Here is a 16,391-nt window from a genome sequence, read left to right as displayed (position 1 = left end):
CAGGGATTTTATAGGATCAGTCAGGTGTATTATAAACCAGTTATACTTAACAGGTGCTAATGATCATCAATTTCATATGTAGATTGAAACACAATCATTAGCTGAGACAGAAACAGCTGTAGGAGGCTTAACACTGTGCTACCAAGGTGAGGTTGTGACAGACAGTTTCATGTCACAGGTCAAATATCATGACAACACACAAGGTAGTAATACTGCATCAACAAGGTCTCTCCCAGGCAAAGATTTCACAGCAGACTGGGGTTTCAAGATGTGATGTTCAAGCTCTTTTTGAAGAAGCACAAAGAAACGTTGAGGACCATAGACGCAGTGGTCGGCGAAGGAAATTTAGTGCAGCAGATTAAAGACACATTATACTTCCTTCCCCTCAAAATCGGAAGATGTCCAGTAGTGCCATCAGCTCAGAACTAGCAGAAACCAGTGGGATCTGGTACTCCCATCTACTGTCCAGAAGTGGTCAACATGGAAGAATTGTGGCCAAAAAGCCAAACCTCCAATGTGCGCCACTCCAGTTGAGAAGTGAACTTGTGTTTAGTTGTGAAGTTTAGTTCACTCAGTTCTACAGGGTAAAACCGACCCCGTCCCCAGACAAGAATATCGACATTGGACAATTATGCAAAACCATAAACAAATTCGGTGACAATGTTTTTTATATCAAGTGCCAACATTTTCTCTCTACAAAACCTGCATATGTGGAGACATGGCCAAGCGACTCAACAATGTACGAAAACACAGGAACTGGGGTGCAGAAAAATGGCAGCAGGTGCTCTGGACTGATGAGCTAAAATTTGAAATATTTGGCTGCAGCAGAAGGCAGTTTGTTCACCGAAGGGCTGGAGAGTGGTACAATAATGAGTGTCTGCAGGTAACAGTTAAGCATGGTGGAGGTTCCTCGCAAGTTTGGGGCTGCATTTCGATTTTGATTTGATTTAGATTTTTCTTCTGTTTGCTCACTTTGCATTTTGTAATTCAATAAAACAATAAACAATTAAGTTTGAAAGTATTCTTACTTTACAGTATTTCTTCACACCTGCCTAAAACGTTTGCAGAGTACTGTATTGTGTACCCAACCACCACCCTGAACTCTGCTGCCTTGAACCATCATTGTGTTTTGCATATTGGCTGGCCTTGACTGGCCTCATGCAGACTCACCATCCACTGATACACACTGATCTGTGTGTATTCTTCTACTTTTGTTGTTCGAAATGAGGCCGGGAACTACTGTTAATGCTCCAGGAGCTTCTTTCTCTTCCTAAGGCGCATACTGAGCAGTGGAAACGAGCTTTTATTTATGGGGCGTCCTCTGATATGAACATGCTTCTGTTAGACAAAAAGATTCAGGAACCCCTGATTTTCTTTCTGCAACCGTTTAAATCCATTATCTTTGAATTGAATGGAGACTGATCCAGCTATAGAGTTTATCTGTTTTATGATTTCATTTATCCATGTTTTAAATATTTGTAATCTGCATATTTGTTTTATTTACTTATTATGGTCCATTTCTTGCTGTTATTTTATCAGTTTTCTTTATCCTTTGGAACTCATGTGTTTTGTCATCCATTATTATGCTCTTCATACTTCATCTAATTCAGTATAAGTCTCTGTTGTGTTTTGCAACCTGAGCTGAACCCCAAATTGCTCTTGAAGCACAGATTCAGTGTGTGAATGATTAGCTCCCTCCTGATAGCAGGGTTGGCAACCTCCCATCAGTGGGAAGGAAAAGGCAGTAGAAGTACAGTCCGTTTGCATTCTTTCCAAATGTTGAAACATTACTTACATACCTGTATGCACAGTCAGCTAATGTGAAGCATCAGCTGTCTAAAACAAATATCTACGAAATTATGCGAAACACTATCATTTCAGCTGAAGTTGTGGTAAAAATAGATCCCTTTACAGTCAGTATGGACAGCAGAAATAATAACAATGCCCAATTAATTTCAACATACATACAAGCATGTGAGTATTTAAAGGCTTTAAAGGTCTATATCTGTGATTTTGTATAGTCAAGTGTTCTTTATTGACAATTCTACACCACAAATCGTACTTCATAGGGAGTCACTAGTTTCAGTTCATCTGATTGCAGTATATCAGATAATCTGAATTTGTTTGTTGCAATTGAAAAGTTCTGGTTAAAATCCAGGATCATCTCTGAATACACCTGTAGTGGGTTTAGTCCCTGCTCTCAGATGCATTACTGCAAGGGGATAATTTCACATTGAAAAATAACATTAAGATACATGTTTCAAGTACCAGCAGACAGCAGTATTAAAGTGAATAAAACTAATCACTGCCTAAAAGCTAAAAAGCCATAATGATTACAGATCAAGTGTGGCTATAAACTTCCATAATGCTTTATGATTTGTTATAACAGTCATATGGTGTTGTAAGTTTACAGAAATACTAAGACGAAGAAGAATATAGAAAGTAATGGAATTGGCCAGTATTATTATTGTGCTTGTAATAATAATGTGACTTATATCCAGCAATGTGGACATATGTTTCTTCAATGAGAAAAATATATAACTATGGGCTGTAAGATCATGTTGGGAGAAAGAATAAAAACATGCAAAACGAAGTACCAATTGCCAATATCATAAAATATTTTGGGTTTTCATTGTAATTCACAACTGCAGTCACCTCAGTGTGTGTCCCGTCACACAATCAGTCCAACTTATTCCCACCAGTTTGGCGGTAATTTGAGAGGCGCCTCACATGATTAACAATAGAGCAGCTGCTCATCAGCTTCAATGGGCTCAGGCAGACCCGTGGCTTTATGCGTTTGCGCGCCTTTTTCACTCTTTTCACATCACCGAGATTCCTGAGATTAAGACGTCTGGGTTTGATGATAAACATGAGATCCTTAGACCAAAGATCAAACACCACACTTTTTTTTTTTTTCAACAATTTATTTACATTTATTGAACAGCTTTTGGTAATGACAAAACATTTTTTGTATCACAAAACATGTGTATTCTTGCATTATATCAATGAGTAACGTGATGTCCTATTTAACACATAGTGTTTACAGACTATTCTTTTGCACAGACCAAAATACTTTTAAGTCTATAGTGCAAACCTCAAACATAATAACCCTTGGGGTTTTACAAAAGTGTTGTCTACAACCCATATCTTTGAAACCCCAAAGAGGATTGCATTTAATACGTTACTAGACTTCAGTTTCTTTGAGATCTGTGCTCATGTGCCCTCTGCCATTTAAAGCAAATTGAGCCAAATGCTGAAATCAGTCATCATACAGTAAATCCATCATTTCTTAATTGCTAAGACTACGGTTATATTAGTTTAAACAGCATAAATATCACCACAAATAAATAACAAGCATGAGATAAATGTCCATCTAGTCTACCAGGGTCTCCACATGGCAGCGCTGACAGCCTGTGGGACTGGCTGCGCACTGCCGGGAGCCACTGCGCCGCGGGACTGGCTCTCCAGTCTGGAGCTGAAGCTGGATTTGAGGCTCAGGAGTCTCTGCTGGATCTGAGGGAAAGTCCTGGAGCTCTGAGCGCAGCAGTTCAGGCAGGTAGGGGTGATGATGGCGGACGCGGACTGCTGGACGAAGTCAGTGACCCGCTGGCACGCGTCTTGATCCAGGCTCGTTTTGGGAAGCAGAGCGGAGACGCGCTGAAGGCAGGCTTTGTAGCCCTCTCTGTAACTGTCTGCGGAGTCTGGTGGGAGAAGAGGTTGGATTAGTGGCTTGAATTTCATGTTTAGCCCACACTCTGAATTAGTTTAGTTTGTGCATTGCATATTGTGGTTCAGGAGAGGATGCTCACCTTTGGCAGGAGTGGAGGGAAGATCTCTGAGGAAACGGACGGTCATTTCCAGAATATCAGCTTTCTCCAGCTTGGAGTAGCGTGCGTTGTCTTTGCCAACGAGAGGAAGAATCAGGCTCTTCAAATGACTGAGGCTGTCGTTGATACGAGCACGTCTTCTCTTCTCCAGCAAGGGTTTAAGAGTCTAGAAGAAATGATGAAAAGTCGTTATTCAGCTGCACTTTTAAAAGAGTCAAATCAGAAACACCAACAGTAATATAATAATACATAGTCGTTTCTCTCTTTCTCTTACCTTTCTCAGTTCGTGGGCTTGTTTCCTCTGGGCCACAGTGGACCTGGCAGGGAGAGGCTGGGTGGCCTCGGTAGTGATGCTGGGGCTCATTTCGTTTGCTGCTTGTTTCTGTGCTTTTTGTGGGGAGATACTTGCTCTTGGAGCGGCTGAGCTGAAGTGTGCCGCAGAGCTGGAGAGCCTCCTATTTATGTGGGTCCGGCGCGTCAGAGGGGAGGGAACACAAGCCATCCTGCGGAGGGTTTGACTCAGGGGGGGCAATGCCTTTGGGAAATGAGGGGAGCTCCTGTCTGGACCATCTGGTCCCGTTGGGCCTCTGAGTCTACCGCTGGTATGCGGACTTTCGTGATGATGTTGTGCTTTATTGCGTTTAAAATTTAAAGCTTTAACGTTCATGTGAGATACAATTACGCATGTGAGCCATATAACGATGCTGTTTTCCATTGACGTGTAGGTTGTATCAGATTGCTGCTCTTTTGTGATTTTGTATTCTGAGCTCCCCTTTTCATCTAGATTTGTTATTAAATTGTTAATCTGTTTATTCTGTTTTTTTTAAAACTTATTATTGTATCGAAACCCCCCAACCAACGATCGGCCACATCCATAAACGATCATTTTAGTTTTGTGAGACACTTGAAAGTTGCATTGCTGTGAATGAACAATTACAAAATTAGATCAAAATTGATCAAAATACATAAATTCAGTCTGTTTATTCACGCTCATGGACTCGTCTTGCCTGCCAGCCACAACAAAAGAAACACAGAACCAGATGAGGGTTTCTGAGGTGACAGGACTAATATATTCCTAAAATTAATAAACCAGATACCCAAGCCACGCCATGTATGGATTAACATCTGCTTGTGGACCCTCAGCAGCTTGTTTCCAATATCAACAACACGGTGTTTACCTGCAGCAGTGGGGGAGGAGACTGTGTGACCGGTGACGCAGGCAGAGAGGTGCGTGCATCTGCGGAGTGTAAATATAAATATAGCTACTATATAGGAGCCATATAGTACACAAGTGTGCTGTAACACTGCTTGGACGACATGGTGAGGAAAAGGCCAAAGATCCTCAATAAAAGACCGGACCTCTTTTGAAGTTATAGTCCCTTAAACCTTCTTTGAATACGATATCAAACATAACATTGTAGCTCCTTTAGATTAAACACATTTTATTCCAACATCCTCGAAGAGTTTCAGTCGGTCTCTGCTACTCATCACAATGCTGTGAGCTGCGAGTAGGATTCACGCGTTCGGCACGCGCCACGACCGCGCAACAGATGGGACCCCCCTTCTCTCGCTCTCTCTCTCCCTCCCTCCCCTCCTCCTCCTCTCATCTTCCGTCTCTACACACCACACACACACACACACCCCTCCTCTCCGTCCCACTGTCCCACCACTGTGATGCTGCTCCCATCAGCTTCCCAGCTCTGTGCACCCTCACCATCGATGTGCTTCAACCACGTTTTTTTTTTTTTCGTCTTTTTTTTCGGTGAGAGGACGGTTTGGGTCACAGCACATAAACAACAACGGCGCAGTGTTATAGTAATAATATGCAAATACGAATCAAGCCAAGTACAAACAACACTGCACAACAAGGTACTATTTAAGGGAAGTCCTGAAAAATACGTTGCAGGAGAGACGTCAGATAAAACTGAATTTATTCAAAAAAAATCTCGTTTAGGTTATATAATAGATCGTTTAGAGCAAATTTGTGCTGAGTATCCTTGAAAAACACAATTCAGATCTACAGACCAGCTTTACGCACAACATTTACGCACGGAGTTGTTAAGGTTTAAAGGGAATCAGAAAGAGCGGGAACATGTTCAACACACTGGAATATCAGTTCAATTGAAGTGTATTTGTTTACATTTGAAAACATATGTAGTTTCAACTAGCTCATGTCACTTTGGTAAAGATAACGCAGGTCTGCGGCTGCAAGCTGTCCTGCCGTAGCTTGAGGGTTTTCAACCCACTTTTTTTTCCTCCTCAAAGCATTATAGATGCGCCGTTTTGCACGCGTCCTGCCCCTTGGGGCCCCAAATAACTGCCATCAAGTCCAGTCTGGGAACGGGTCCTTACAGATAAGACCAAAGAAAGTCAAAGAGAGGCATCGGTTGGGACCCTTTTTGTCCTGGTTTCAGCGTGGGTATCCATCTGTGCAGGCTGAGAGTACAGTGATCCTTTGTTGAAGGATGTACAAAAAAGTGCGTTCACTTGAATGAATTTTCCAGAAGTTCCATGGGAGATGGATATGATTAGCTTCTTTGTTTTGGTCCACTCACAATATGTGGGCCATTGAATGAAATACCTGACTATTTATATCAGATAAAAGATCGCAACATGTTTTATTACATAGGTCTATCATTATTATTAGTAGTAGTGGATCATGTGGAGTGGAGTATGGATTATTAAGAATTACTAAAAGTAGAACAAAAGTTTTGGGCAGGAGTACAATTTGAGCAAAAGGTTAAAATATATTTTCCATATTCCGAGAAAACATCCTGAATCTTAATCCGTGAGTTCGACGATAAAGTTGAGAGTTTGGTTGTATAAACGGCATGAGGCTGACACGAGCCAAAACGTGCAGACAGATGGGGCCCGTTTATTGATGCGTGAAACCAAAAGCGTCGACGGACTCTCAGCCTCGCCGGATGGAGGTGATCATCTCCATCATGGAGGCTTCTAGACTTTCAGGTTTTTCCAGCCTTCAAATCGTGAAAGGATGTCTGGCATCCCAAGCCAAAATCTACGCCAACATTATGCGCATCATACTGAGGCATCTGTGAGGGACTGCTGGCTGGTGTTTGGCTCTCAGTGCAGGAGACAAACATATTGAGTTTGAATTTCTTGTTGTTCTCAGTTTGTGATCAAATCCCACTTAATTTGAAATGAATTTTATTTACATTTTTACCATCAGAAACTTAATTTACACCAAGTTTTGCATCTTGAAATATTCAAATAAACAGTAATCATCTAAAATCTAGATTATCTATAGGTGGCACAATTGTTGAGAATCTGAAATGCTTTAAGTACTTGATAAATGTATAATTTCAAAATGGATCTATGTTTACATGGTGTAAACTGTGTTTTAGCTGCAGCTCTCAAATGATCACCTTAGAGGATGAAAATATCAGGACATTAAAAACAGCCTATTCACAGAGAAGGTCTGTTGTCCTGGAGCCACATTTTGCATCTGAAAAAAGATAAATGTGTATATTCATCGGAAGAAATGTGATAATTCTGTGCATTACTGACTTTGACCCTAGCTGTTCATTGTTTTGTAAAGAAAAACTCATTGATACATGTCTGAGAAAGGAGACTGCATTTAAAGCATAAATGACACCAAATGCCATACTGGACTTTGTACTTTTGCATTTGAGAGTGTCTGGGGGGACACAATGGGAACTGTAAAAGTCTTTGTGAAGCTTCTTGTGATCTTTTTAATATTTGGTTAAATCCTAAATAATTGGTAGCAATAAATGACTGAGAAATACACTGAGGAGCCAAGTGGTATATTCTAGAAATAATCATATTGGGATTGACGTTTGAAAGTCAGCTTTACATCATCATGGCAAAATAGACAAAGCAGCTTCTGTATAATAACAAGCATGTGACTTGAGCGAGTGAATACGCTGGAATATTTTGTAGAAGTGCAAAGCCAAGATGGCTTTCACTGTCAAAATGTCCAAAATCATCAGGTCTCAAAGGTGCAGACAAACTACGGAGACTTAAACATTTCACTGTGTCTAAAAGGCAAATCATAAGTCTCAAACATACAGCAGAGCAATGGGTCGACCCAGCAGTTAGAGAAACAGTCACAGTGAATAGTTGTGTCATTGACCTTGTTTTGTTCTACCAAAAGTTAGATGTAATAAATGCTTGGGGAGATATAAAATGATTTTGAGGGCAATCGAGCAAAACCAGCTCAGACTGAGAACAAAGAGAGATCAATAATACCAGCATGTTTGGGTGCTTTCATCAGGGCTCGTGGAAAAGAAGAAGAAAAGAAACATTTCTGAGCCTTTTCCATATACTAACGGTTTCGACACTAGAATTCAACGTTTCAACACATTTTTCTCCCTCTGATGTTTGCCTTCCTTTTCCTGAGAAGCACAGATTCAGCCGCACACTGGAGAAGGATGAACCATATTTCATCTGATAACACCTGCTGCTGATGTGATGCTGGGATGTTCCCTGGACTGTTAGTGGGGCTGAGTGTTTTCTGAAAGGCAGTGAGCTCATCACCTTTTTAACATGTTTGATTGTACATATTTTTCCCAGCTGCAGCAATCCATAAAAGATACAACAGCTGAATTCAGACTGTTACTATAAGAGATTTCTCATAGATTATCCTCATAAGTGCTCAGAAACAACAGTTTTCTTTCAGTTTGTTCACCTGACAGCAGGATGAATGGCTGCATTGCTTTTCAAGCTGCTTCAATGAGGGATTCTTGATTAGATGGATTGCCTTTCTATCAGAAATGTGAGCTTAACGGACTGCTCCAGCTCAAATATCAACAGCTTACCCCGTACACGGGCTCTTCAGCAACACAAAGCTAAACAGACTTATCAGTGTAAGATTGACTGTCCGCTCTTGGATGCATCCTCTACTTTTGTACACCCGGGACTTCATGGGCTTCCAGCTGAAAGTTCAGTGTAAAGCTACTTTAAAACCGTTTCCAGTATGTGTAGCAGGTATTTTGGGTTTTGCCAGAAGCAACAACACAGACAATGGAGATAATTCAGCTAGCCATTAACCCCCTTTACGATCTCTACCCAACTTTTGTTCATCATCTGTTATTGAAATGGATGAACCTTTTGATGAGTGACTGAGCTATAAAGGTGTACATCATGTAATGGTGATATTCTGGATTTGGATTCAAGCCACAGTTCCATAGCTTTCAACTGCCTCCCTCAGTCTCCATCAGCAGATCGATGATCAGTATGATGAAGATGAGGCTGGAAGGTTTTTTTGGTTTCTCTTCATGCTGGCCAACAACATGATCAAGTTGTTTTTTTCTTTTACTGAGCTAAAAATGAGCAAATGCAGATAATAAGCACAAAAACTTCAACAAACTTGGCATTTTTCTCCTCCTCTATTAACACGATCAGGGTCAAACAGTTTAAAATGGGGGGTTGATTTAAGGGATCTTCAAGAGATTGTAAGGATTGTACTCCTTCCTCTGGCTACTCCTTAAGGGCTTCCTCTGTGGCTTTGTGTGTCTGATGAAGAGGAGACAGGTGTGGGTGACTGGTTGACACTTTTGCTCCGTATGGTGGTGCATTGTAAGGTGACGACTGTCCGCGGTGGAGGACGGCGTCCTGACAGGTGAAAGCAGTCTGTGGTGGCAGATTTTTCACTCGTACGTCACCCATTCAAGCCTGAGAGCATGTGTTATGTTTGGTCCTCATGCAGCATTTGTTCTCTACCACTGAGAAAAAAAGACGCTCAGGATAACAAAGATGATGTGGTGCTGGTGTTAACTTGGCTTTTATTTAGTTTGGATGTCCAGATTGATATCTTCGCAGTGCCTGAAAATCTGCATGAGGTGTGTGGTAATGAAGTGGAGAGGGAGTTTCTATTTTTGGACTTCACCCTGTGAGGAAATGGATGAACCCTCCAACACCACCACACCAGCTCTGTTATAAGTCTACATTATAAAAAGGGGCACTGGTTAACCTGGGTGTCAACAGGAAACAATCAAACTGCAAATCTTACTTTGACCGTTATCATCTCAGTACCATGAAACAAGAGCAACAAGCTGCCAACAACCATTTTGGCACAAGACACTGACAACAGATGCAAATACACTTCCTGCCTGCTGAAGATACACCTGTACAATCTAATGCAATCCAATAAAACAGCTCTGACATGAATTCTCCTTTTAGAAAAAGTGATATGTTTATTATTGAGGTCATAGTGGGTTATGGTCTTGTTAAAGGAGTGCTTTCTTTTTTTTTTTAAAGGAGTTTCTAATATCTTTCCTACCTTGTGTATGTAAACTAAAAATGTATTTGCCAGTGAGTGTATATTCCTCTCCCTTTGTTAACCATGTCACTGCTTTTATGATAACAGTAGGTGGAGTAAGTTTCCATAATTACAGATTTTTCAAAAAAGAATCAAAATAGATAGTGTAGAGGACAGAAGGGTGTTAAAGAAATGATGCTGTGTGTATACACAATGTATATTTTACTTGATAAATTAAAAAAAAATACTGAAATATTCGTTTGTGAATGATTTTCCATGGCGTTGTTTTGTCCTGTGTGCTCGTTTTGTCACTTCTCCTTCTGGGGATGCAAAAGGAAGACCTATCAAAATGTGCCAACGAGCTTCCCACGCCTAAAACAACGCTGTGCTCATAAAGCATCTGCCATCAGACACCAAAACCCAAACTTATTTTTCTCCTGCACGAAGTCCATTGGACGCCACAGACTCACAGACAGACACAAACTCTGCGTCAGCATCCCCGCGGGTCACGTGATAAAGGAGACGCTAACAAAAGGTAGACTATTGATGAGTTGTAAAGTCTAGAAATCTCTAAATAAAACATGAGTAACCGAGCTGCCCAAAAAGATGCAGAAACGTTTACCTCCTTATCAGTTTGGCATATAGGCCTCTCAATTGGAGTTATTGAGAATCTTAAATATCAAGAGAAGATTGTATTGTGATGTCAAATCATTTCAGCTGTCCAATATATTCTGCACAATGCAGTGACTTATTCAAACGGGTTATTTGCTTTTCAAGGTTTTATATATCTGTATATATAAAGTCTGTTGGTTGCTATAGGACATCCAAAACACCATCCAAGCCAGAAACACAGAAATTCAGCACGCAGGACGACTAAAACAATGAAACATAATAACAGGATACGTGGTAAAACACAGACAAAACTCTAAATGTTGAATTCAAGATCATTATTTGTGTTTCTCTGTGAAATTAGAAAAGATGAAAGACAAAGACTGGGGAGGTTTTAGAGATGTCCAAACACTCATTTTGCTTTTCTAACTTTACAGACGCTTTGCCATCTATTGCTTCTATTGTCAGTGTTCCTCTCTGAGTCCACTGCAGTGCCAAGCATCGAGCCTGGCGTCGTTTTTGCGCAGCAATGAAAGCAGAGGGATGGCTCAGACAGGATTTTGAATGGCCAAACAAGCCTAACCAAGCCAAAAGCCAAGCTGTAAGCACACATCTGGTGGCGCACATTTGTTTTGCTCCTCAAAGTTGTACGAAGGTAAACTTAAAGCGTCGCGTAGGCTTCTCCACCAATAGCTGCCCTCTCCGGCTCCCATAGGCTCCTCATTCATGCGCCTCAGTGTGCGCGCTCTGCAGACTGACAGCAGTCCAACACTCCGTCAGTGGTACGGGGTCGTGCGTCAGTGATAAAGCAGAGACTAACAATAACACATAATAATAATAATAATAATACATGTGAGTTTATTTCTTCATCTTTTCGTAAGTAATAGAGGAAGTCAGGGATCGGAGCGGCCCCAGCTCCAGCCGAGGTGCTGGACAGGAGGCTTGTTGGCGGGGTTTTTGAATATTGGATTTCTGATTGAGAGGAATCCTTTGTGCTGCCATATCAGGGGCACGAGAGCAGCACGAGCCAGGCGAACAAAGGCAGCAGATGGCTTTCCTGCTCCGATGAATTATTTTGAAGTTACAGAGACACAGGGGCCATTAAGAGCTGACCGGGGGGAAATTGAGGACTTGACGGGGTTAATGACGAAAATACATTAAGACAGACATTAAGATATTCTGCATTGCAGCTAATACAGAAAGAAAGTGGTCTTTTAATGACATGGTAGATGAGTTTTACATTCCAAAAATCGTTGCTCACTTCATTGCTGTAAATGCTCTTAAAAACGAATAAAGGAAAAAGAATAAAGGGCTCACATTTGGCAAACAAAAAGAGGCGCTCAGGTATTCAAGATGTAGCTTATTTTTGCAAAAATAATTATGGATGCATGCCTATATTTGCCTTTTTGGACTTAGTTGGAACATCTAGCCACCAAAATGATGTTTTTTTCATTACATTTTGAATTAAAAACAGCCTGGCAGCAACAAATAAGCCATTAAAGTGCTCTGATTTAACTGCTGGTGCAAAGAGACTCAAGCTTGCAAATAGTCTCAGAGAAACAAAACAAAAACTCATTATAGGATTTAAAATCGTGCTGTTGTAATGTATTGTGTGTGTGTGTTTTCCTAGCTGTTGCATGGTCCTGCACAGTCCACAGAGCCCAAGCCACGGGAGGGCGTGGCCTGCACGAGGTGTCCGCCCACAAAGACAACGCGTCTCTATCACGGGCCCCAAACCTCATGCTGTAAAACGGCGCTCATCACAACCTCAGTCTCCATCAACAGCGACCTGCGAGCACCGCAGCATGGGCTTTAAATGACGAGCAGACACGGTATGTTATTTTTTTCCTTTAAAAGAATACTAATACTACATCTACACCTGAACATGTCACTTTTATGTGTACTGTTTAAGCATGTGACTCATTTTCATCTAGACACTGCGATTTACATGGAATCTCAGCTACTTATCCTCTGTGATGTTTTGATATGATAAATATGAATTCATTAATAAGTGCTTTGTAGGTTGAATGTATTCTGTCAGTATTGTGACATTTGTCTAACAAGCTGAACCCAAGGCTGTTATAACTGTAACACGTGACTGTGCATTTGGATTTGATTTTATATTACTGAGACATAATCTGCTATTCTATACCGTAACATTTCTTATAAGGAGTAAGCCTACAGCTATTCTGTCTCCACTGAATTATGTACAGTTATTTGATGGAGCCTACAGTCAAATAATTTACCTTTCAGACGTTAAAATCATCTGAGACGCATTTAAACTCATTAATACTACACTTCCAGTAAACTATGTCGCAGCAGAGTGTAAAACTGTTTCTGTCTGAGTGTGAGAAAGTCTGACCGCAGATATTCTCACTGCAGCTCACGGATGACTGGGTCGCAGTGGGAGAGACATCACGCCTGCATGGTGAGTTCAAGGAGCCAGCAGACATCTAAATGTATGTGTCAAGGCTGTGGGATGAACCTCAGGATTAGATGACTTAATCCAAACAATCACCTGAATCACCAGGAAACTAATATGTTTATTCCTGCTTTTGTCATGTTGCAGCTGGATAATTTGGTTGCTTTGCAAGTTTCAGAGATGGTCCAGAAACTATAAGTTACCACAACTATGTAAAGTTTTACAGAAACTGTCTCTTTTCAGTCTGGGGCCTGTCTTCTGTTTCAGTATGTTTTTTATAAGAAAATGATTTCCATCTATCCAAGAACAACAGAAAACTGTTTTTATTTCAACATCCAGGCTTAGCTGCAATTGTATAAAAGATGTTTATTAAACACTAAAGCAAAAAAGAATGATAGAAATAACTGAAACAATAGAAAATGATAGAAGCAGACACTATTAAAGCTCTTGTCTTTGCTCATGGTCTGAAATAAATAGCCTCTGAATTATAAAAATGTAGGTTTTATCGACTTTTAGTGTTTGTTAAGTGTAAAATCTTTAAGGGTTGGTGTGAAAAGGGGGAAATATCCAAAGATTCAGACTATACGAGTAAAATCTTTGTACATCAGAAGTAAGTGAAACCAGTTACAGTACAGACAGTAAAGACGACACATAATCAGGATAAATGTCAGGATTTCAAAAGTCATCTTACTATATAAGCCATTTCCTGTATATAACCACTATTCAGGAAGAGCGACCTAAAATCAGCGTTTTCTAATGTCCTCACATCTCAGATGTGAAAATAATGTTCACAAATGCAAATGATCACATTTATTACAAATTTGAATATAAAATATAGAACATGCATAGTTAGATTTACATATATATATGGGTTTAGTATTAATGTTAATGCCTCCTGTAGATAATGCTTCATAAGAGACCGTTTTCTTGGCGTTTTAAGATTGGTTATAAAGTAATGTGCCAATCCAAAGCACAGACAGACAAAGAAACCTCTGTTTTTTCTGATGGGATGAATGAGAAGGATGAATAAAGTAATTTCCTCTGTGTGTGTGTGTTGGTCTTTATTCAGCAGCTTAATAAAGTTTATTTGGTCTGGTGTCTTTTTTATAAACATATATATATTTATATATGTATCTCTTTACTGATTATGGTGAACAGCAGTTGTGTGGATTTTATTACAGGTAAATATGTTATTGATTCACTCTTATTATTATCATTATTATTATTATTATTATTACTACACATGGAGGTACAGACACGCTGCTCTCTGTGGTTCATCACAGACTGAAGGCATCCTCTCTGCACGCGCCCTGGTTTACTCAAGCGAAAGCAATGACTTTATGGCACGCGCCAACCAGCTGAGCCGTTGCAGAAGGGCGCGAGGAGCCACAGGCCTGTTCTGTGATTCTGTTAAAACTGCGATGCCGGACACAAATTAAGATTTGAAGGAAACATGTAAGAAAATTAACCTTTTTAATATTTATTTATTTAAAATTGTATTTATTTATGTATTTTTAAATTCTATTTATTCATTTATTTGTGCGATTGCTGACTCAATAATATAGAATTCAAAATCTCAAAAAAACTCTTTATTTTCTAGAGGTCATTATCGAGACTTTTTTTAAAAAATAAAATCTAATGTTAAATGTTGGCAGGTATAAAGAAACAGTCGATTTTAAAGCTCATGTTTAGGAAACCACACGTAAATTGTTCATGTATCTTTGCACTTTGGTGCTTTTCTCCGTGTCGCCGTTTTGAGGTGTTTCTGGGCCGCAGACAGGCAGCGGATGAAGGTTAGAAGCAGCATGAACTTGGGCAGCAAATGTCCTCATTTGAATGTTCCCGCGCAGCAGCAGATGTGGCCATACAATAGACGGGGGCCCACGCCTGAATAATTGAGTCCAATTTGAATAACTGTCGCACGTCTGACGCGTGCAAGATATATCCCAGCTTTCCCAGGCTTTGCAGGAAAACCGTTGGCAGCCCCTTTCCAGTTCAATGGGGATTTAGCTTCCCATTGCTTGAAGTAGTGGGAGCGTCTTTAACGAACCCTGGGAAAAGACTCCAGATCACCTCCACATGATTAAACCCTGTGTTGGACCTTTAGTTACAGAGCTGCCAGGCTGCAGCTGCACCAAAGACCTGGTCTGCTCAATGCCCAGACCCTACTTACCAAACTGGAAAATAATTAAACACTCCATAAACATCCTGCATAGTTTAGCCATAAACAACAATACCTAACGTCATGAAAAAAAAACGTCCAAATGTCAAATTTTGCAGAGATAATTTGTGCTGTTGCATTTTTTTTTAAAACTGGGTCGATATTTATCAACAAACTGTATTTTTTTTTGTCCTAAACGCAAGATCACAATAACAGTCCAGTTCAATTTACTATATTGATAATGAACTCAGTTATATCTCTGTTTTCCAAGAAATCCAGTACGGGCCTATTGAAAACAAACACCACAATAGAAGGCTATGAAAACCAGTATATACATTCAAACAAATAGGGTGCTTAATATTATAGTATATACAATACAATATACAATATATTAGGTCTCTACGTAGCATATAATATTAAAATATATGGGCCTACCCATATATTATTTATAAGAGGAGTCCTGTAATGTAAGATGTGTTTACAAGATATTCTAGGCAACACTGGCATTGATGTAGTGTCTCTCTAAATCGTGTTCGGTGTTATTATTGTCCATTTCCTTTGGGGAATTGTCAGATGGCTCGTGGGAATTCCCCTAATCGGCGCGCGGTGTCTATGACAGTTGGACCTGTGCAACAGATGGGCCGGAGAGGCACGCGTCGAGCACGAGTGTAACCCATAACCACCCACCCCCGCCTCCCCCAGCCCCCAGAAAACCACCCACCCACCCCCAACTGGAGCGGAAAACTTAATCAACCTAATCTGACAGCGAAGAGGAGGAAGGTGCTGGATTCCTTATTCTTTATTTTAATGTGTGCACCCAAAAATATAAGAACAAGTCTAAAATACATATTAACATACAAACAAGACTGAACTTGAATATGCTACTGGCTTGTATTTAAATATCCCTCCTATATTCGGTGTGTCAATATAAAAAAAAAAAAAAAAAACAGTGAAATTTGATTTAAAAGGAAAAAAGTACAATATTTAGGCTACATTTTATTCCTATAACAGTTATTGTGGTGTGTTTAATGTCCTAACGTGTGTGGGATATCTACATTGATTTAGAGAAGCCAATAGTACGTGATGACGGACACCTGAACACGTCAGGTGGAGCCGTACCTCAGTGAGTAT

The 16,391-nt window shown here is 40.3% G+C and overlaps 1 protein-coding gene across 1 annotated transcript; it reads right to left on the bottom strand.

Moving 5' to 3' along the window:
* Positions 1-3,378: 3,378 nt before the first annotated feature.
* LOC139210267 (transcription factor HES-2-like) lies at positions 3,379-4,191 on the bottom strand. Its single transcript, XM_070840281.1, has 3 exons — positions 4,102-4,191; positions 3,810-3,993; positions 3,379-3,701 (listed from the first exon to the last, which is right to left on the bottom strand). The coding sequence occupies exons 1-3, from the start codon at positions 4,189-4,191 to the stop codon at positions 3,379-3,381; spliced, it is 597 nt and encodes a 198-aa protein (XP_070696382.1).
* Between the last annotated feature and the right edge of the window lie 12,200 nt (positions 4,192-16,391).

The sequence above is a fragment of the Pempheris klunzingeri genome, chromosome 11 (genome assembly GCF_042242105.1).
Source record: "Pempheris klunzingeri isolate RE-2024b chromosome 11, fPemKlu1.hap1, whole genome shotgun sequence".
NCBI lineage: Eukaryota > Metazoa > Chordata > Actinopteri > Acropomatiformes > Pempheridae > Pempheris > Pempheris klunzingeri.
Note: the sequence above shows the minus strand (reverse complement) of the source record. Positions and strands in the feature narration are given on the sequence as shown.